Source organism: Thunnus thynnus, chromosome 21 (assembly GCF_963924715.1).
Source record: "Thunnus thynnus chromosome 21, fThuThy2.1, whole genome shotgun sequence".
NCBI classification, from domain to species: Eukaryota; Metazoa; Chordata; class Actinopteri; order Scombriformes; family Scombridae; genus Thunnus; species Thunnus thynnus.
The window spans coordinates 4545054-4566123 of NC_089537.1; the positions used below are offsets into that span (position 1 = coordinate 4545054).

The 21070-nt window shown below is 37.3% G+C and overlaps 3 protein-coding genes across 4 annotated transcripts in view; 2 read left to right on the plus strand and 1 right to left on the minus strand.

The window, feature by feature from the left end:
• Window positions 1-674: 674 nt before the first annotated feature.
• Window positions 675-6891, plus strand: psme2 (proteasome activator subunit 2). Of its 2 annotated transcripts, none has more exons than XM_067577857.1 (12): window positions 675-908; window positions 1202-1234; window positions 1349-1411; window positions 2667-2753; window positions 3414-3462; window positions 3570-3667; window positions 3774-3842; window positions 4303-4370; window positions 5028-5082; window positions 5164-5250; window positions 5340-5443; window positions 6558-6891. In XM_067577857.1, exons 1-11 carry the CDS (start codon window positions 861-863, stop codon window positions 5418-5420), a joined length of 738 nt encoding a protein of 245 aa, XP_067433958.1. In that variant the 5' UTR covers window positions 675-860; the 3' UTR covers window positions 5421-5443; window positions 6558-6891. The 2 variants fall into 2 exon arrangements, with proteins under 2 accessions (XP_067433958.1, XP_067433957.1); XM_067577856.1 differs by having other exon boundaries at window positions 678-908; window positions 5340-5438.
• lsm5 (LSM5 homolog, U6 small nuclear RNA and mRNA degradation associated) lies at window positions 6876-10512 on the minus strand. Its single transcript, XM_067577860.1, has 5 exons — window positions 10214-10512; window positions 8724-8819; window positions 8615-8642; window positions 8454-8526; window positions 6876-7120 (listed from the first exon to the last, which is right to left on the minus strand). The coding sequence occupies exons 1-5, from the start codon at window positions 10257-10259 to the stop codon at window positions 7088-7090; spliced, it is 276 nt and encodes a 91-aa protein (XP_067433961.1). The 5' UTR covers window positions 10260-10512; the 3' UTR covers window positions 6876-7087.
• Window positions 10513-11656: 1144 nt separating this feature from the next.
• avl9 (AVL9 homolog (S. cerevisiase)) overlaps window positions 11657-21070 on the plus strand; it is a 34267-nt gene continuing 24853 nt past the window's right edge. Inside the window, exons 1-4 of the mRNA XM_067578786.1 lie at window positions 11657-11949; window positions 14753-14873; window positions 19887-19972; window positions 20960-21031. Coding sequence (XP_067434887.1) covers window positions 11866-11949; window positions 14753-14873; window positions 19887-19972; window positions 20960-21031 — 363 coding nt within the window. The 5' untranslated portion in view covers window positions 11657-11865. The remainder of the gene's footprint in view (window positions 11950-14752; window positions 14874-19886; window positions 19973-20959; window positions 21032-21070) is intronic.

Genomic DNA, 21070 nt, shown 5'->3' on the forward strand with positions numbered 1-21070 from the left:
ACTACACACTGATTTTTTATAAGGTGTCACAAGACAAAAAGGTTGGGAGCCACTGGATTATTATTTAACGATTCAGTTTAATTTATAAACTCATCATATATTATTTAATGTAAAATCGTATTCAGCAGATTAACTAGTTAAAATCAAATAGGCTAAATGTAGTGGAGTAGAAAGTACAATATTTCCCTCTGAAATGTAGTGGAGTGGAAGTATAAAGTAGCATAACATAGAAATACTCAAGTAAAAGTACAAGTACATCAAAATTGTACTTACAGTACTTGAGTAAATGTACTTAGTTACTTTCCATCTCTGACATGTACACATATGTGACCAAATCCCATGTGAAATATGATTCACATGTGCTTTTTTGGTTACTCCACTAGAACTGACTCAAGATTATGTATTGAATTGTATTTTTATAGTACTACTATTTTTAAAAAAAACATTATTATCTTAATAATGTTAGTTAATATTCTTTAAGCACCATCCTGCATGATAAAAGGGGATTTTAGACATAATGAGACCACGAGGTTTATTAAAACCAATATTTCAACCACGTCATGTGACCAGATCAACAACAAGACGTCTTTCACTTAAGATATTTAGATATAGATCCTGTTTTTACTGATGAAGCTATAAAATCTACGCTGCTGTCTTCTGGAGAGTTTTGATGTTGTAAATGGAGACAGTGGGAGGCGCAAACTACATCATCCCATATCGAATCGAAAGTAAATCGAATGAGGAAATAAAAAAAGGCACACTTGCGAGACGTCCTCGTCCTACAGGTTCTCCTCTGCACCTGTACACGTCTGATCCCGACGTATTTATTTGTATTTAACTGGAAAAAAGTTCGCTCGATCATGTCCAGAGCATCGACACTGAAAATAAGCAGCGGGAGCGCGCTTCAGGTAAGTTAATTAGGCTTTTAAACACGGTTTGTGCATGTAGGCCGTAAACACACCTACACATAAATACTTGAGATACTTTACATTACACTGAATTCTCACGAAAAGCAGGTAGTTTCTTAAATGTTAAGCACAAACGAGTTTAAATGCATAACTAGTTGTTACTTGAATTGCTGCGGAAAGCCCCCTTCTGGGAGGAAAACGAAAGTAAACCCCAAAAGGTTCAATCTGACATGAGTCAGCAGTTAAAAAACATGATTTGCTTCACTTTGTCCTGTTTTTCTCGTCTCCTACAGGTGGAAAACTTCCGCAAGTCCCTTTATCATGAGGTTTGTGGAGCAACACACGTATTAAGTTGTCATTTTGTATGTAAAATGTCACATTTATTCAAAATAAGCAGCTGCAACACTGACTTTTTTTTTTTTTGTTGTTGTTGTTTTTAGGCAGAGAAGTTGTTCTCCAGTTACATCCCCTTGAAGATTGTGCAGCTGGATGCTCTGCTCAGGGTCAGCAAGTGCAATATTTCAACACACAAAAGATATAGTAGGGCTGTTGTACTTTCTCGATTAATTGATCAGTTGTTTGGTCCATAAAATGTCAAAAGATGGTGAAAAATGAGCCAAAGATGACCTCTTCAAATGTCTTATTTTGTCCACAATCCAAAGATATTCAGTTTACTGTCATAGAAGACAAAAGAGACCAGGAAATATTCACATTTGAGAAGCATTAATCAATTTATCGACAAATATTAGTCAATAATATAAGGACAATGCACCAATTTTTCTTAATGAGGTGGAAACTCTACCTTATATGTACATTAAATACATTTTAGAGCTGCAACAGTTAATGTATGTATTTATTGGGACCATATACAGTGTTAAACATAAATGTTACCATTCGATGCACTGTACCATACCAGAGTTAGCTTATAGCTAATTTTCATCTGCAATCCCTTAATAGTGGCACTTAACGATGAAGAGTCACTTTATTTACAGAGAGCAAAAAGACAAAATGTTTCCAGCCTTCATCAGTGTCATAAACATGCAGTAAAGATGCCTCTTAAATAGCAAACACACAGGTGATCCACTTTAAGGTAATTGGTATTACATCTAGCAAGGCAATCAGATACAAGGTGGAAGCTTCTAGACTTACTAACCCATGAAATTTCTTCACATATTAAATCTTAATCTGTTCATAGACACTATAGTTAAAGTTAGATCAGTATTTTATTAGAATATAACGAAGGGAAGGACTTGGACAATATCCACAGCCTTGTGAAAGAGTTTTAACATCTAAATATACACTGTGGACATCAGGCGAGGTAAAAAAAATTATAGATTTTTCAACGTCATCACCTCTGTTACTCATCTCAATTTTTTTCTAACACCAATGCACTTTGAATCTTAAATTTTATGTCCAAAATCCATGAAATGTCCACTTCAGTTAGTCTTGTTCTCAAACTTTTACCAGTGTAATATTATTTATATGAGCAAAACAATATCTGACATTACATGTATTACATGTTATCAACAGTGGTTGAATGTAACTAAGTACAGAATCCTTCACAGACAGGCTGTTACATCTCATTTTTTAAGTTACATTACAATCCGTTCACTTATTGGCAATAGAAAGAGATTAATACATGTAAATTGCTTCACAAGTCTTACATATAGCACCTTTAAGTAAAGGCTGTGAGTACTTCTTCCACCGCTGTTTATCATCTCATCTTGTCTGTGTGTTTTTTTTTTTTCTCTCCATCAGGATGACGCCCTCAGTATCACAGACATGTCTTCGCTTCAGGCTCCGCTGGACATCCCCATCCCCGACCCTCCGTCCCCAGAGGACGAGGTGAGACCAGCTCCATCCGTCTGTCTCACATCCTCTGAACAATGATTTATATCCAGAGCATGTTACAGTAAAGGAAAAAATCAATCAATCAGCTATCAGTTTATAGCTGCAACAAGTTAATCAAAGAAAATTAATTGGCAACTATTTTGATAAACTGATTAATTGTTTAAATCATTTTCCAAGAAAAAAATGCAAAATATTCTTTGTTTCAGCTTCACAAATGTGACAATCTGCTGTTTGTCTTTGTCATATACAATAGAAAATTTAATACCTTAAGGTTGTGGGCTCTTACAAATTTTCACCATTTTTTATTCATAAATAATCAGCAGATTAATCGATAATTTAAATAGTTAGTCGCAGGCCTAGTTTATGTGAAAGTGAGAGTTTATCTGAAAGAGCACAACCCATCCTTTAGCTGCTATATTTCCTGCTCATGTTGGCGTCCTCACCTCTGCTGCAATAGATTTTTTCCTTATATGATTGTTAAACTTCGGCACAAAATAGCTTGAAACTCCACTGTAGCTGCTGAGAAGATGTTTGGCTTCTTATCGTTGTTAAAGTCAAAGAAAATCACCACCGAATAACACAATGTGATCATAAATTTCTAGTCCATTGCTCACAGTAAAAGTGAACTAACTGTGATCAATATTAATCTTTCAGGAAATGGAGACCGACAAGAATGAAGATGAGGAGAAGAAAAAGAAGAAAGGTAAAGTGTTTCTTTGTGGTCTCTCTCAGGAGAGACAGACAGTTAGCGTGTGGCGTCTGAATACATTAATATGATGGAAGTAAAAGCTTCAGTTCTTCCTCCCTCAGCGCCAAAATGCGGCTTCATCAAGGGGAACGAGAAGATCATGATGCTTCTGGATCGAGTGAAACCAGAGATCGTTGCTCTTAGAGAGACCATTATCATTGTAAGTGAAGCTGTAAAGATGTAAAGATGACTCAGGTTCTGCTAAAAACACTGAATCAAGACGTCATTTTTAACCAGTTTAACTCACTTGTGCTCTGTTTCTGTAGGTGTCCTGCTGGATCCAGCACCTCATCCCAAAAATAGAAGATGGGAACGACTTCGGAGTTGCCATTCAGGTACATGCGGCATGCATAGTGACACATTTCAGTCAAACTCTCTTGTTATTTATTGAAGGGCTGCAACTAACAATTATTTTCATTATCGATTAATCTGTTGATTATTTTCTTGATTAATTGATTAGTTGTTTGGTCTCTAAAATGTCAGGAAATGAGGAAAAATATCGATTGCAGTTTCCCAAAGCCCAAGATGCAACCTAATGTCTTCTATTGGCCTGATCAACAGTCCACAACCCAAAGATATTCACTTTATTATCATAGAAGAAACCAGAAAATATTCACATTTAAGAAGCTGGAACAAGAGAATTTCAGCATTTTTGCCTTTAAAAAATGACTCAAAACGATTAATTAGTTATCAAAACAGTTGGCGATTAATTTTCTATCAGTTGACTCATTGATTAATCAACTAATCGTTGCAGCTTTACTTTATTGGAGGCTAATTACTTTTCTTTAAACGCAGGAGAAAATCTTGGAGAGAATCACCGCAGTCAAGACAAAAGTTGACGGTTTTCAGACCAACATCAACAAGTAGGACCGCAAACAAACTCTCTCTCTCTCTTTCTAGCTGTATATATGTGTATATACACACTATATGGCCAAAAGTATGTGGACACTCATCGTCTGGCTGACATTATTACTCAATCGGAGAAAATTAGCAGGAGATTGTTTCTGAGATGTTCAACAATCACAAGTGGTGGAAGAAGTACTGATACATAAGTAAAAAAAACTCAGTTATGAATAAAAGTCCTGCATTAATGTAAAAATACTAGTATTGGCAGCAAAATACACTTAAAGTATCAAAAGGTGAATTTAGAGAGTATTTATCATGTATTATTGGTATATTACTACTTATCAGTTGATGTTTACATGTAAGCAGCATTTTAATGTTGTCAAGGAAGAACTAATTTTTACAGCTTGTACTGTTAGATAATCTGTAATGATACACATATATAATATTGATCTGATAAGTAGCTGGTATCTATAAATAAAATAAATGTAGTGGAATATAAAGTACAATATGTCCCAGAGGAGCCTTAAAATTGTACTTGAGTACCACTGACATTCACATATGAGTACAATATCTCGCTGTCCACATACTTTAGGTCACATAATGATGAATATCGCTACCTTTCCTGCTTTTCCTTCGCTTTGACGCTCAGTATAAAACCGTCTCTGTTGAAACAGGTACTTCTCAGAGAGGGGAGACGCTGTCGGCAAAGCCTCCAAAGAAACTCATGTGGTGAGTGTTCATCCTGTTCATCTTCAAGCTTTCACAAATCATCATCACAGACGCATTTAACTCAGCTCTCTTCACCTCCAGATGGACTACCGCTCGCTCGTCCACGACAAGGACGAAGCCATCTACTCTGAGATCAGAGTGATCGTCCTCGACGTCCGCGGCTTCTACGTAAGTCAGACTCTTATCAGCCATCAGATATAGTCACCACTGTGCCGTTGTACTATGTTTTAATCAACTTTTCTACTTGTCGGCTTCAGGCTGAACTTTATGACATCATCAGCAAGAATCTTGAAAAGGTGACCAATCCGAAAGGAGAAGAGAAGCCGTCCATGTATTGAAGCTGGAGGGAAGCGGAGGTGAGGTATTGTAATTTGTCTTTGGCTCAAGTGTTGAACACACAATATGTACACACAAGTACACACAATATACTGTATGTACATAATCACCATATATACAAACACATACAAAATAAACTATTGTACCCCTGATATATGTGAAAAAGCATATTTAAAAGAATTAAAACAATAAAAAGGTTAAAATCCTATTACAGTAAAAGTATTATGAGCTTGATGTAGTTAAAGTATTGCAGTAAAAGTACATAAGTATTATGAGCCTGATGTAGTTAAAGTATTGCAGTAAAAGTACATAAGTATTATGAGCTTGATGTAGTTAAAGTATTGCAGTAAAAGTACATAAGTATTATGAGCTTGATGTAGTTAAAGTATTGCAGTAAAAGTACATAAGTATTATGAGCTTGATGTAGTTAAAGTATTGCAGTAAAAGTACATAAGTATTATGAGCTTGATGTAGTTAAAGTATTGCAGTAAAAGTAGTGGTTTGGTCCCTCTGACTGATATATTATTATATATGACATCATTAGATTATTAATAGTGAAGCATCAGTGTTAGAGCAGCATGTTACTGTTGTAGCTGCTGGAGGTGGAGCTAGTTTACACTACTTTATATACAATTAGCTAGTTTAGTCCAGTGGTTCCCAACCTAGGGGTCGGGCCCCTCCAAAGGGTCAGCAGATAAATCTGAGGGGTGGTGAGATGATTAATGGGAGAGGAAAGAAGAAAAAACAAAGTTCTGATACACAAATCTGTTTTCAGTTTTTGGACTTTTTCTCTAATCTTTGATTTTTGGTGAATTATTGGATCATTTGAACATTTATTGAAATGAAAGCATGTGAGAAGTTTAGAGGGAAAAATCACTATTTGGTGGAGCTGTTAACAACTCATAGACATGTGAAATGTGACCCCGACTACACACTGCTTTTTGTAAGACGTCAAAAAACAAAAAGGTTGGAAACCACTGGTTTCATCTTTAACAATGTGTTGTATTTTAAAAGCTTTTTATATTATCCATTGTGTCAAATCTTCATCTGAAAAGTAACTAAAGCTGTCAAATAAATGTAGTGGAGTAGAAAGTACATGTGAAGGTCTCTCAGTGTCGTGTGTGTTTATCTGATTCCAGGTGATGATCTGGAGGTACCACAGGGTCAGATTCTTCCATCCTCTGCCTCACCGCTGTTGTTCACATGGTGTATTCAGCACAAACTGACTCGCTGTTCAGTAACTCCGCATTTTCCTACCAATCAGTTTCATCTCTCGATTTTTTGCTTCTTCAGCTCCAACAGGGACAAAAACAAAAAAAACTGGGTCAAAGTTTTCTTACTGCTGTTGTATGATGACACTTTTTTGACTTTGTACCACTATTTGCACTAAATATATCTGAGTGTGCTTCATTGTTTGACTTTGTTTTCATAAATAGATAAAAGACAAATAAAGAAAATTGTGTGAGATTCTCATTTATTTGTAACAAAACTGCTTTTTTTTTTTGTCATGTGTGATTCATGATACACTTTTTCTTTTAGTAAAACAAATAATCAATTAAGAATCTTATAACAAAAATACTTTCCGCCCCAAACGATCAACAGGGAGGAACAATAACGACACAATAAACTTAAGGTAGACAACGTAGGAAAGGCAGTGATGATCCTCGTCTCATACTTCAGGGCCTTCTCCACCAGGTATCAGCTGCACATCAGGAAGGAAATGAAAGAAAATAAAGAGACATTATTTATAGTGTGGAGGTCTTATGTTCTTCTTATTGACTACAAATCTCATGTAGAGCTACAACTAGTTTAGTCTTTGGAGCCGTTTCTAAACAAGCTAACGTGACCAAACTCTTCATGATGAAGGATCATGTCACTCAGTGCAGCTGAGTGACTCACTGATGTGTTTTTAATAGTTTTTGGACAATAACAGAGGAATAAGATACATCAGGCTTTAGATACACAATACTAGTTAGTAGATCGACAAACTCTAAACTAGTGATCAGAGATTAGTGGTGTCACAGCTTTCTGCTTCAGGCTCTGTGCGCCCGCCCATAAAAGGAGGCGTTTGGCGTCATTTGACTTTTTTTTCCCCGCACAAAATGGACCAATCACGTGCCGCCTGCTTCAGTCAGGAGGAACAGATCATTATAACGGAGAGATATGAAGAATATAAATACATTATCACGGCTGCAAATAAGACGAGAGAGGAACGCTGGCAGAAAATTGCTGATCGTGTAAATTTGTTAATTAAAAAACTAATTTGTAATTAGTTAATATACTTATTTTACCACTCAGTGCCTCCAACATCCAGAGCAGCTCTTAAACTTTAAACTAGATGCAGCAGATTTAAAGATTATACTGAAGACTCTGTCCTAGAATGAATGAATCAAAGTGAAATTAATATTATAGATTGAATATTATCTGTGATCATTTACAATAGACTAATCAATTTTATTTTATTTGTTTTGTTCAAAGTATTTTTTCATTAGTTTTTAGTTATTTTTATTATTTAAAAAAATGTGAAATTCAGTTACAGAATCTCATCCAACATGTAACCCAAACCTCTTGCACCATTACAAATTTACATTATGACATATCAAATCAATGATAAGTCTGATAAAAGACTAATCAATATTCTAATAGCTGCAGTAGCAGCAGAGTTAAACAGACTTGGCAGCAGATCAGGTAGTTAATGAAAGGACGAAGCTTTTTATTGCTGATTTAACCTGAAACTCGGATCACAACCTGCTCCAGACCAGGTCAAGTTTGCAGCATCAGTTACCATGGTGATCTAACCTTCATCACATTGAAAACCCTGGCTGTAGGCTCGACATACCTCACTAACCCACTCATCTCGCTTCATTGTTGGTTTGGATCCAAACATGAGATTTGTTGACAATAAGGAAAATAATACAGAAAATCACCGACTACGTGCTTTAAACAACACTAACAGGTTATGTTGACGTCTATGATGCAACCCAGAATCTATAAAATGAATCTGCTATTATTAAATATGAAGGTTATTTACACACCATGGTGATGTTATTGCCGTTGAGCAGAATCTGATCCAGTTTGGTTATCCTCCTTCCCTCTGGTGTGATTTCACTGAAACACAAACACATAAAGATCAATTATTCAACAGAGAAGTCAGTCGATTGTTTAAGAAACTTAACGTGAAAAGACGTTTACTTACAATTCTGTCACATCTTCTAGGACCATGTCTGAAACATCTAGTTAAGGAAGAGATCTGCTAATAATCTGAGCAAACTGTAAAATCACACACATTTTGATTTAAAGGATACTGACAAAGTCATCGAACCCCAGCAGGGTGCCGACGATTTCTTTATCGGTTTTCATGACGATGTGAATTCGAGAGCCGATACATTTGTCCACCAGCTCTGAAAGGTGAAAAAAGAAAGTGAAATTAGAGATATTGTAGTTTTTTCTAGAGTTTCGTACTTTGTACACTTGTGAAGGCAACACCTCGCAGTTTTCTTTAATAAACATTTACACACTTTTCATAATGGTCATTTGTTTTTCTGGTAATCATGTGTTATATCTACAAGTCAGAGATCTTAAGTTGCTCAGTTAAGAGCTGCTATTCTTCCTCTGGTCACTGAGGTTGGTTGTGTCAGAAATATTCAGGAGGAAAACAGACTGTGTGAGCTGGAAGATTTGAGTGAAGTAAAAAGCAAATTATGGTTAATTTTTCCATGAAACGACTCAAAAAAAAAACCCTTGAAATATTCTGGTTTACAGGTGATCAAACACTGGAACGGCTGTTTGTCTTAAAAGCCTGTAAAAGATTATTTAATTAGTATTTATTCTGATTTCTCATTTTAAAGATTTAAAAACCACCTGTTCAGTCTGACATTCATGTAACCTTTTTATAACGTCTACTCAAATGGTTTTATGTTGTACTTTTTTTTATTTTGTTTTATCTCTGTATGGTTTGAAATCCCTGTTTTTATTGTATTTTCTAAGTTTTATTTCTGCATACTCTCTATTTCTCTATGTTGAAATATTATATTGTGTTTTGTGAGACACCTGGTTGAAAGGCGCTGTAGAAAAGTTGACACTATGTAGAATTAACAGTATTAAAGTTGACTTGTATGAACTTGTGGTGTCTCGTACGACACAATAACAATTCTTACGTTGTATTTTTTTTTGCATGCTATTTGAGTGCTGTATTGTTGTTAGGGCTGCAAATAAATATTATTTTCATTATATACTCATCACTTTTATGGTTGTTTTATGGTTCTGTCTTGTTTTGTCTGACTAACGATTATCAAACTGCTGGTGATTAAAGGACGGGTTCACAATTTTTCCAAGTCAGCGAGGAAAACCTCTTTCACTGTTCATATGGACACCTGACTGTTGTTTTAAAATCAGTTTTAAAAATTGTGAACCTATCCTTTAATTTTCTGTCAAACGTTTAATCCACTAATTGTTTCAGCACTACTTGCATCCCCATTTTATTAAAAATACTAATATGTTAAATTCTTAAATTTACCTCCTACTTTGACCTGTCGGTGCGCAGAAAATATTACTTTATTTAAATTAAAATGTGTGGCACGTAAAGGACAAAAAAACAGTGTTATTAATCTATATAACGTTAATCATAAAAGCACTGTTAGCATACATCGGCTACCTGCTAACACTAACTAACGAAATATTACTAATATTTAAACTTCCGTCAAAAAAACGTCCCGCCAGCACGTCCTAGCTGTTAAAACTGATTCATCATTAACTTCTGAAAACATAAACACAAAGTTATTTAGATTTTACAAACCAAGTGGGAGCAACTGTGATGGATTTGTCGTTGGAGTAGCCGCCATGTTCAACCAATAGACTCAACGTGCAGTCAGAACCAATCGAAAGAAGAACGACAGTAATCAGACAAAAGCAATCAAACCCGAATCAATCATCGAACAACTATCTGCCGCAGTATCGACCGGTTTGTTGTTTGCTTGTGGTCAATTATTTTATTTAATTGACCACAAGCGTGTTTTCTAATTTAATACATGTAACACAGATTATTGCTAGTTTACTACTTATTCAGTCTAGATCCACGTGATGGCGCGGGTTGCTCTGGTTAATGACGTAATTCTTTGAGTGGAACAAAGAGCATATATAGAGTCACAGTCAAGATAGTTCCCACCATGATATCTGTTCTCTACCAGGTGCAGAGGTCAAAGGTCATACTTCACTTGAATATTTATATTTCATGCTACTTTATAATTCTATTCACTGGTGGAAAGTAACTAAGTACATTTACTCAAGTACTGCACTTAAGTACAGTTTCGAGGTACTTGTACTTTACTTAAGTATGTTCATTTGATGCTACTTTATACTTCCACTCCACTACATTTCAGAGGGAAATATTGTACTTTCTACTCCACTACATTTATTTAACAGCTGTAGTAACTTTTCAGGTGAAGATTTGACACAATGGATAATAAAACAAGCTTTTAAAATACAATACATTGTTAAAGATGATACCAGTGGTTTCCAACCTTTTTGTCTTTTGACGTCTTACAAAACGCAGTGTGTAGTCGGGGTCACATTTCACATGTCTATGAGTTGTTAACAGCTCCACCAAATAGTGATTTTTCCCTCCAAACTTCTCACATGCTTTCATGTCAATAAATGTTCAAATGATCCAATATTTCAGCAAAAATCAAAGATCAGAGAAAAAGTCCAAAAACTGAAAACAGATTTGTGTATCAGAACTTTGTTTTTTCTTCTTTCCTCTCCCATTAATCATCTCACGACCCCTCAGATTTATCTGCTGACCCCTTGGAGGGGCCCCGACCCCTAGGTTGGGAACCACTGGACTAAACTAGTTAACTGTATATAAAGTAGTTGAAACTAGCTCCACCTCCAGCAGCTACAACAGTAACATGCTGCTCTAACACTGATGCTTCACTATCAATAATCTAATGATGTCATATATAATAATATATCAGTCAGAGGGACCAAACCACTACTTTTACTGCAATACTTTAACTACATCAAGCTCATAATACTTATGTACTTTTATTGCGATACTTTAACTACATCAAGCTCATAATACTTAAGCACTTTTACTGTACTAGGATTTTTCATGCAGGACTTTTACTTGTAATGGAGTATTTTTATATTGCTGTATTGGTACTTTTACCCAAGTAAAGGATCTGAATACTTTCGGTTGTTGTAAACGTTTAGCTAAGTGAAAACGGAAGTGCGCCGCAGCGAACTCTCTCGCTTCGTCTGTTCGCTGGCGCGTTAGGACGAAGCGGAAGAGAAAATCGGTCTGTATGCTGTTGTGTTTGGTTGTGCTCCTGTCTGCTGCGGACGGTATCGATTCAAGGGGGGGTCGAAATCGGCTCTGTTTGCTTGTGTTTACATCCGATTCCCCGACTTAAAAAAACAACCTCAGCACTGCCAAAACACCGGGCGGGCATGGAGTCACAGGGCAGGGACGAAGCGAAGGGACCGGTGCTGCATATCGTGGTGGTCGGTTTTCACCACAAAAAGGGCTGTCAGGTAGGTGAACCCTCTGCTCCACGCTAACACAAGCTACATGCTAACGAGCTGATAATAAAAGACACATTAGCACTATACTAATGCATGACAGCTGCTACTGACTGCATCTTTACTTTACTTTAACTAGAGAGCAATGACTTTGCGTTTCCCTGCAGCTGATGATAATAACAGTTCCCTGCCTGACATGCATTGAAGAGTGTATAGTTAACATCAGCTGTTTGCTCTGGGCTCACAGGCTTATGTAACATGTGCTCTGCTGCCAACTTGGACATCTTTCCAGTTCAGTGTATTCAACAGCAGCACTGTGTGTCTTCATTACAGGCTGCAGCTTGCTCCTCAGAACCAGAACACTTTCTGCTGCACTCATTTATCATGAAAATACTGCAAAAAACCAACACACATCATAATAGTACTGGTGGAAGAAGTATTCAGATTCTTTACTGAAGAAAAAGTACCAATACAGCAATGTAAAAATACTCCATTACATGTAAAAGTCCTGCTAAAGTACATAAGTATTATGAGCTTGATGTAGTTAAAGTATTGCAGTAAAAGTAGTGGTTTGGTTCCTCTGACTGATATATTATTATATATGACATCATTAGATTATTAATAGTGAAACATCAGTGTTAGAGCAGCATGTTACTGTTGTAGCTGCTGGAGGTGGAGCTAGTACAAGTACCTCAAAATTGTACTGAAGAGCAGTACTTTAGTACTACTTTCCACCACTACAAGATACTTATAATGTTGATATCAACAGTGTGGTGTTTTTGCATACAGTATTTAATCTGAACTAGAGCTGTGTGTTTGGATTTTCGGGGGGGGGGGGTAATCAGAAACAGAAAATAATCATCAGTTGCAGCCCTGATCAGATTAAATGATAACTGATGTATTGACGGTTTACAGTACAGTAAATTTCACATTTAAGATATAAAAAATCTCTCCCACTTGTAACTGCAAACTAATTGATTCATCATTTTGTCCAAAATCCAAATATATTCAGTTTACTATCATACATGACAAAGAAAAGCATCAAACTCTCATGTTTGAGAGGAAATAATTTGTATTTTTGCTTAAAAAAACTAAAAGGATTATTCAATTATCAAAATAGTTGGGATTAATTTTCTGTCCATCAACTAATCGTTTCAGCTCTAGTTTGTTTGTTTCTTTAAGTTAAATTGATCAGAAACACACTCACAGACAAATCTCACATGTTGCTTTGTCTTTATTGTCTCTCTAAACCTGTTTTGACGAGATTAACCTTTAACTCACTGACTGTGACATTATGGTCTTTTTGCGTGACAAAAGAAGCGTTTAACACCTGCTAATTAGTAAAAGTTTACAGGCGGAGTTCAGTCTAAGTGTCTCTAATGCATCTTCTAATTATTGACTGAACAAACACTGTACTGCTCTCCGTCTGTCTCTGCTGCTAAAAAACATGAAGGACTTGTTGTTCTGTGGCTCAGCGGCCTTGAAAGCAGCTGCTGGTTGAGCGGAGAGATAAAAAAAAAAGGTGGTTTTTGATGTAAAAAATGTGACAAAACAACGCAGCGGAGCAGACGGTGCACATTCTTGGTCTCAGGTAATGGGTCCTGCTGCGTCTGGTGTTAGAGGTTATCTGATAGGGGTCAGTGATCTCCTGCTGGGTATCAGTAGATTGGGTTCCTGACTCCTTTAATCTGTTCGTCTCCCTTTTCTTTCACCTGCTGCCCATCTGTCTCTCCGGCTGGAAGCTTATTGAACAGACATCGGACGTGTCGTTATGAACTTCTCTCTTCTCTCCAGAGTTAAGAGTAGCGTCTCGCCCCTCGTACTCCTCGTTTATCCAGAAAGAGTGAATCATCGACGTCATTGTTGTTGTGGTTTTGTGTGTGTTTATGTGAGGCGTTCAGGATCAACAGGTTTCAGGTTAATCTTGTAACTGTCACCGCTGGCAGGAGGCCGGGCTTTGTGGGAGGACGACGACGACAATGACGACGACAGAAATCTGAACGTTTGCCCTTTTCTTCAGCTCAGTGGAAACATAATGAGGTCAATTAAAGATGTAAGATAGTACATTAGGCTGCATAATCATGCAAAACAGGGTTTATATCTCCATTCTCTGATGAGAAAGTTGCAGGTTTTTGACCTTCAACTCTGGAAATTTTTAACATTTTATAGACAAAACAATTGATTCACCAAGACAAGACGGCATGTTAATGGATAATGAAAATAATCATTACTTGCAGCCCTAAATAATACCTTATTTGAAGTTCAGAGTGTCTCTTATAATGGCGCTTTATGCTTTTCAGGGGATTTTTTTTGCTGCAATACCACAAGTGGTCAAACATTGGCAGCAAGACTGAGCAGTGCCGCCAAATCCAGCTCTCATTATACTGTACATCCATGCTCAGAAGTCACCAGAAACACCAGTTCTTTCTCTTATTTCACTCCAGTCTTCCTCTCGTCTTTGTCCGTTTTATGAAGCGGATTCATAAAACCGAGCGGGATACGTTGAAACGATTCCAACTAAACTTCATTTCAATATGCACTTCCCTCGGAAAAAATTTGGGTAAAAGGCAAATTCCCTGTGTTCATCCAGGTGATTGACATGTCACATGATACAGAGGCGGCTCACACACATACAGACACATTCATATTCAGACCTCGGGGCAGATTACATCTAACCCTGCAGGAGGAAACCGGAGCACGTGAAGGAAACACTCATGAACTCACAGACAAATTAATTTGAAAGCCTCTAACATATAAATGGAGTGGAAGAGGAAATTGTGATAATGGTGAATCAGCTGACCGCTCTTCCCCTCAGGTGGAGTTCTCCTACCCGCCGCTGATGCCAGACGAGGGTCATGACAGTAACCTGCTGCCAGAAGAATGGAAGTACCTCCCTTTCCTGGCTCTTCCTGACGGGGCGCACAACTATCAGGAAGGTTTGTCACATCTACGCTGTATATAATGTATATTTCACAACTTTGTGCAACCATTTAGAGGGAAAATGCCTCTTTTTTTAAAACTATATGGCTATTTTCTATATATTTCTTTCTGTCAACAAACCAAACCAGCAATGAACTGATCTACTAACAACATGTTCCTTCATTTTGAAGAGTTTGGTGACGTTAGCTTGTTTAGAAACGGCTCCAAAGACTAATAACAGCATCATGTTTTCAGTCTCCGGAGAGTAGTTCTGTGTAAGACGGTTCTGCTGCTTCTGCACATGCTCAGTGGCGTCTGCCTTAAGCTGGGAACACCTTTTAAAGACTATCTGAAACCTAGAAAGACTGGACAGACCACACATAAAGGTTGTTTCCACCATTTTTTATTAGTCTTTGACAGTCAGGAAGGAGCACAAACCTTACGACTGATTAACGACACTGAACCACTGCTCCGTAACCACTTGAGTTCTGGTGGGAAACGACCCTGCAAATCCTGCGAGAATGATACCAAGTCCCAGTTGCTTTTATTAATACATCCGTGGTTAATATGTGGAGTAGTTTGCACTGAAAAGGCTACAAAAAAAAGAAGGAAAAAGGAAGAAGTTTGGGGGAGATCCTGGATGAATCGTAGAGTATACGAAAGGAACCGGAGGTCACTTTGTAAAACGAGCTTCAGGTTCTGATCGGCTGTGTTGCTCTTTGATTTTATGTTATAGAGACATTCGTGCTTTTTACAGCTCAATCAGCTTTTGCTCAGTTATCAGTTGCCACCACAAACCTTTTAGCTCGCCATCTCCCCTCCTTCTTTAATTTACTTACAGGTACGCTTCTCTCGTGACGTCATTGTCCGCCGATATCAGTCAAAAATATCAAACATGTTTAAAAAAAAAACCTTTCTGACTGGCAGCGACTGCAGATTAGAATCTTAACATACATCTCACAAACACGTTTTACCCACCTCGCCCCAAATCATATTCACAGTCTGCTCACCAGTTGTCACGCGTGTCCCCGCCCGTTACACAGAACTACTCTCCAGAGAAAAAAAACGTGATCGCTATTAGAGTCGTCTCTAAACAAACTAATGAGACCGAACTCTTCATAATGAAGGAACGTGTCACCCAGTGCATCGTTGCGGCTCGCTGATGTGTTTTTAATGGTTTATGGAAGAACGACGGAGGTCTACGGCACAGAGGAATAAGATATATCAGACTCTTCATACTGACACAACACTTGTTAGTAGATCAGTTCATGAAATTTGTTGACAGCAAGAAAAAATCACCAGTCATATCCTGTAAACCTGGAAGTCAGTCTTACGTTACATCATCAGCTGCTTTATTTTTGTTCTGCTGATGTTGTAAAAGCAGGTGTCATCCAGGCTGTAGATTAAGATCAGGGCCTCTGTGTGTGTGTGTAGCTGCAGCGAGTGTGAGTGATAGTGTGGTGACTCTCTCTGTATCTTTTTTGGCAAACTGTCCCGTGTGGTGTGCGTCTGCTGTCATGTGACGGTCCTGTGGTTTACCGCCACTACTCCACGCCGTCCCGTCAAAGGCAAACAGCAGGAACTGAGCCAAAGTTCACATCTAGATACTCGATTTTAAAAGCCTCACCCGTGAACGCTGCCGTTGAGCCGACTGCACTTGTTGTCACGACGGGAGAAGTTCTCATTTCCTGATCATGTGCTCTCTGCTGCTGCTTTCTGTTGGTCCATTTCAGAGAATATATATGTGTCATAGTGATTAAGAAGTGGGGAAATGTAGGTTTTTCCAAAGAAGAAGCACAATTTTCCTCAGAGCAACCTCTAGAAATCTCAACTTTTATACACATTTCCAGTCAGTCTGTTCAAAATTCACACATCTTACTGACAGATTTTGTGCTAAATATGCAAAAATCACAGCGTGTTTGTCTCTGCTTCCTTCAGCCGACTGTTAGCTGATTAAAGAACGACAGCGACGTGAGCGACTCTCCAGTGCAGCTCATAAAATAAACACTGATATGACTGGGTGTTGGTTACACAGCAACACAGCAGAAACTTGTTCCAATGTCAACACTAAAGAAATACTGTTGGAAGATCATATGACACTCAGTACTGAATAAGACACATAAATGATCACAGTCAAAGATATTTTATATGCATCATATGTTTTTATTATTTGACTTCTGGCATCTTTCAGTGAAAAAGCTGGTTTTGATTTTGCTCCACAACTTAGGAGCTTTTCAGCAGTGATTTAAATCTCATTACTTGCTCCTTGGTTTTAGGTACAACAGAAACTCTGACATATCATCAGCATGTCTGTTTTGGTGCTGAGCAGGTAGCGTACAGAGCGCTGAGAGTGAACCAGTAAACAATGAGCTGAAACTCATTATAAAGCTCCGTAAAGCCGAGAGGAGCTGCAGAGTCTCTGATAATTCTCTGTAGGTTCGTCACTACCAGCCAAACACATCACATACTGACAGATCAGACGGTGTTATTATAAAAAAATATTGATTACAGTCGCTTTAATTAAATCACAGATGATGGTGACGGCTTGAGGAGGATCTCATACAAACAAAAATATATTAAATCTTTGGAAATCCTGTTTTTTCTTCTTGTGAGGTTGAGTTGATGTGATTGTTCCAGAGACGCAGCTTCATTTCTGTCCGTCATCATTTCCTGTCGGCACAAAATGACAAAGAACATTGATTCCTTGTAGTAACTACAAAAACTGCATACTTTGCTTTGTAGTATTGGTTTATAGGATGGACACAGAACAGATTTAGGATAATGTTGCTGGACAAGTCTACCTGGAAAAGACAAACATCTAAAGCGGTGGTTTTGTGGGATTTGATCCCTTAAAATGAATGAATATCTTCTTGTGATTCAGAAGAACATCTGAGGACGTCACTTTGGGAAACGGTGACATTTCCATCCTCTAATGTTTTATAGACCAAACGATAAATCAATTAATCGATAATGAAAATTTCACATTTCTGAACAAATCTATATTTCAGGTTTCAGTTTAATGTCTCTTCAGCAGATCCTGCAGACATTTCATTTAGGATTATCTATCAATAAGCAGAATCCTCTCCGGCTTGATTTTTACTGCAGCTGCGGCCTGAACCTCGTCTGCAGTCTGACCTTCGTGACCCCGCTGCCGTCTGATCCAGATGAGATCTTAACTCCGTTATTAAAACGCTCCTCATCCTCTCTTCAGGTGGAACGAAGGCTGATAGACGTGTCGTTTCCTCCATCGTCTCCTTGTTATCTGCAGTTTCTCTCTGACTTATCAGCTTTGATTAGAATCATTCGTAACACCTGCAGCAGGTTGAAGAAACGTTGAGTCACTGTTACTGAATGACAGATAATCCTTCACTTCTATATTAAGAACTCCTTTGAAAACATTAATTCACATTAATTCACACTCTGATTCATTCACTAAATGATCATACAGCTGGTTTTACATGTTTCAGCCTGTTAGATATTATATATATTATACATTATTACCGACTTAAGTTGTGAGCAGGGACCAGATTTGTACTGAAAAGTCTTTTCTTGACACGTTTCAGGAAGCTGCTGCAACGAATAGTTGATTAATTGATTAGTTAGTTGCTATTAACTATTTTGAAAATTGATTTATGGTTTTGAGTCTTTCTTCTTATATGTGAATGTTTTCTGTTTTTCTTCAGTCCTCAATAATAATAAACTTAATATCTATTGGTTGTTTTGGGAACACAAACCTTTTAAGGTTTTAGGTTCATCACCATTTTTCACCATTTTCAGGTATTTTAAAGACCAAACAACTAATTGATTATTTGAGAAAATAATTGCCAGATTAATTGATAATGAAAAATAATCATTAGTTGCAGCCAAAACAGCATTTTATTCATGAATTATGTTATTGGGGAATCGTGATTGAAAGGATCGTGTGAATTTGGTCGTTTATTACAATGAAAGGTTGGTGTGTCGGGTGTCGGAGTTTCTTTGAATGCACCAAATCTGTTTTGACAAAAGCATTACATCACTCTGCTAAATAAATAAATAAATAAATAATAAAATGGAATAAATGTTTGCTGAGATATCTGCTGCAAGCAAGTTTCAATTCTTGGTGATTTTCATTGTGCACTAAAATAAACTGAAATCAATATCTCACAGGAAGGAAATCCATCTAAAAACCAAGGATATCATTGGGAAAATGCAACATAGAAATGTAAAGTTCATGTGATTTATTTAGTTTCAGTTAATGGGATAAAGAATGTGAACCACCAAGTATTGGTTCTCTTAACTGAAGAAGAGCTTCAACAAACAATTATTCTATTTATCGATTAATCTGCTGATCTTTTCTCGACTAATCGATTGTTGTAGAAAACATCAGAACATGTTTGATTAAGTGAGAAATCAAACCACCATTCACTAAAGTCCAAGCTGACGTCTTCAAATTGCTTTTTTTTATTCACTTTATTCAATCTAAAACTCAAAGATACTCAATTTACATTCATTTAAGATGAGAAAAAGCTGCAAATTCTCACATTTAAGAAGCTGAAACATGTAATTATTTGGCATTTTGCTTGAAAAAAGAACTGAAATGATTATAAAAACAGCTGCCAATTAATTTCCAATCCTTTCAGCTGTAAACTGAAGGTATCAGTGATGTTCATTGTGGGAAATGAAGCCTTGCGAGTTTATCCAGTCTGGCAGCTAACAGGCTGCTCTGTTGTTAAATAATCACGTCGACATCTCTCAGCTGTCATTGATGTTAATTCTCTTCTTCTTACATAATCTTTTTTTTTTGTTCTGACTGTGCGTTCCTCACTGACAGGTGCATGTATTGATGCTACTGTGCAGCAGAGCGCAGCTAAACCGTACAAACACATGATGTATTAAATCTAACCGGCTGTTAAACAGTACAAATGTTATTTCCTCACTCGGATCATTTTCCCTCTTGGTTGAAACGTGTTTCTGTCTTTTAGATTGTGAGTGTTTTTACAGATCCTGATGGATGCTGATGCAGTAAAATGATGGTTTTTGTTTTGCAGATACTGTTTATTTTCACCTGCCGCCTCTGACTGGAGACATGAAGTGTGTCTACGGAGTTTCCTGTTATCGCCAAATAGAAGCAAAGGTCAGTCTGAACCTTATTTTATGGGACACATATATATGTATGTTTATAGTACAATAAACTGGCAACTGAGTGTACGTTTTCATCCAAAAGCACACAAGAGCTGCAACGATCCGTCGATTAATCGATTAGTTTTTTTCTTTTTTTGCAAAAATTCCAAATATTTGATGGTTTCAGTTTCTCAAATGTGAGAGTTTGCTGCTTTTCCTCTTCTTATGTTATACTGAATTGAATATATTTGAGTTTTGGACTGTTGGTTGGTTCAAAATAAGACATTTAATGACATCAGCTCAGGTGTTTTTTAATGTATTTTGATATTTTACAGAACAAAATGATTAATTAACAATAAAAATAGTTGCTCTTTGCAGCCCTAAACTACAACAACAGGAACAAGGAAGAGAATTAAGAGTAGATGGATATAAGTATGATAACAAAGGAAGAAACATGCAACATTTTTAGATATCTGACACCCGAACGCTCCCAGTGGAGTCGGTATTATTACCACAACATATCTGTCTGGTTACATTAACACAGCGGTGCGTAAAGAAACAATTTACACAGTTTTAATGTGGAAGAACGTCTCCGGCCCGCACAGAGCCCTGACCTCAATCCCATGATCCAACACTGTTTGGATGAACCGGAACGCCGACTGTGAGCTGGAAACTTATCACCCGAAATCTGTCGGAAAGCCTGAAAGCAGAAGAGCGGATGCTGTTAAAGCTGCAGATTAATACTCGTAGTTTTGGGATTACATGTTCAAGAGTGCAGTGTGTGTGGGTGTCCTCATACTTTTGGCCAGTTAGTGTATTTATCATTCTTGATTTGAGCTTTTGAAGCATACAACATCCCACCGTGCTATTTTTATCCCTCGTGACGTCAGCAGACGTGTCATGAGTTCAGATTGGTCACACAGTGTCCTCACAATGTTTGGTTTGTGGTTTTCATATATATATATATATTTATTGATTGATTTCTTTAATCCCTCTTCAGGCCCTTAAGGTGCGACAGGCCGACGTCACCAGGGAGACGGTTCAGAAGAGCGTCTGCGTCCTCAGTCGAGTGGTGAGTCAGTCAGTCGATGCTGTAATCTTCTAATAAAAC

Coding starts and splice junctions, on each gene's coding strand:
- psme2 (XM_067577857.1), top strand. CDS start 861: ATGTCCAGAGCATCGACACTGAAAATAAGCAGCGGGAGCGCGCTTCAG. Junction 909..1,201: donor GCAGCGGGAGCGCGCTTCAG/GTAAGTTAATTA, acceptor CGTCTCCTACAG/GTGGAAAACTTCCGCAAGTC. Junction 3,463..3,569: donor GGAGAAGAAAAAGAAGAAAG/GTAAAGTGTTTC, acceptor TTCCTCCCTCAG/CGCCAAAATGCGGCTTCATC.
- lsm5 (XM_067577860.1), bottom strand. CDS start 10,259: ATGGCGGCTACTCCAACGACAAATCCATCACAGTTGCTCCCACTTG. Junction 8,527..8,614: donor CTAGAAGATGTGACAGAATT/GTAAGTAAACGT, acceptor TTTGTGTTTCAG/TGAAATCACACCAGAGGGAA. Junction 7,121..8,453: donor ACGGCAATAACATCACCATG/GTGTGTAAATAA, acceptor CCTGATGTGCAG/CTGATACCTGGTGGAGAAGG.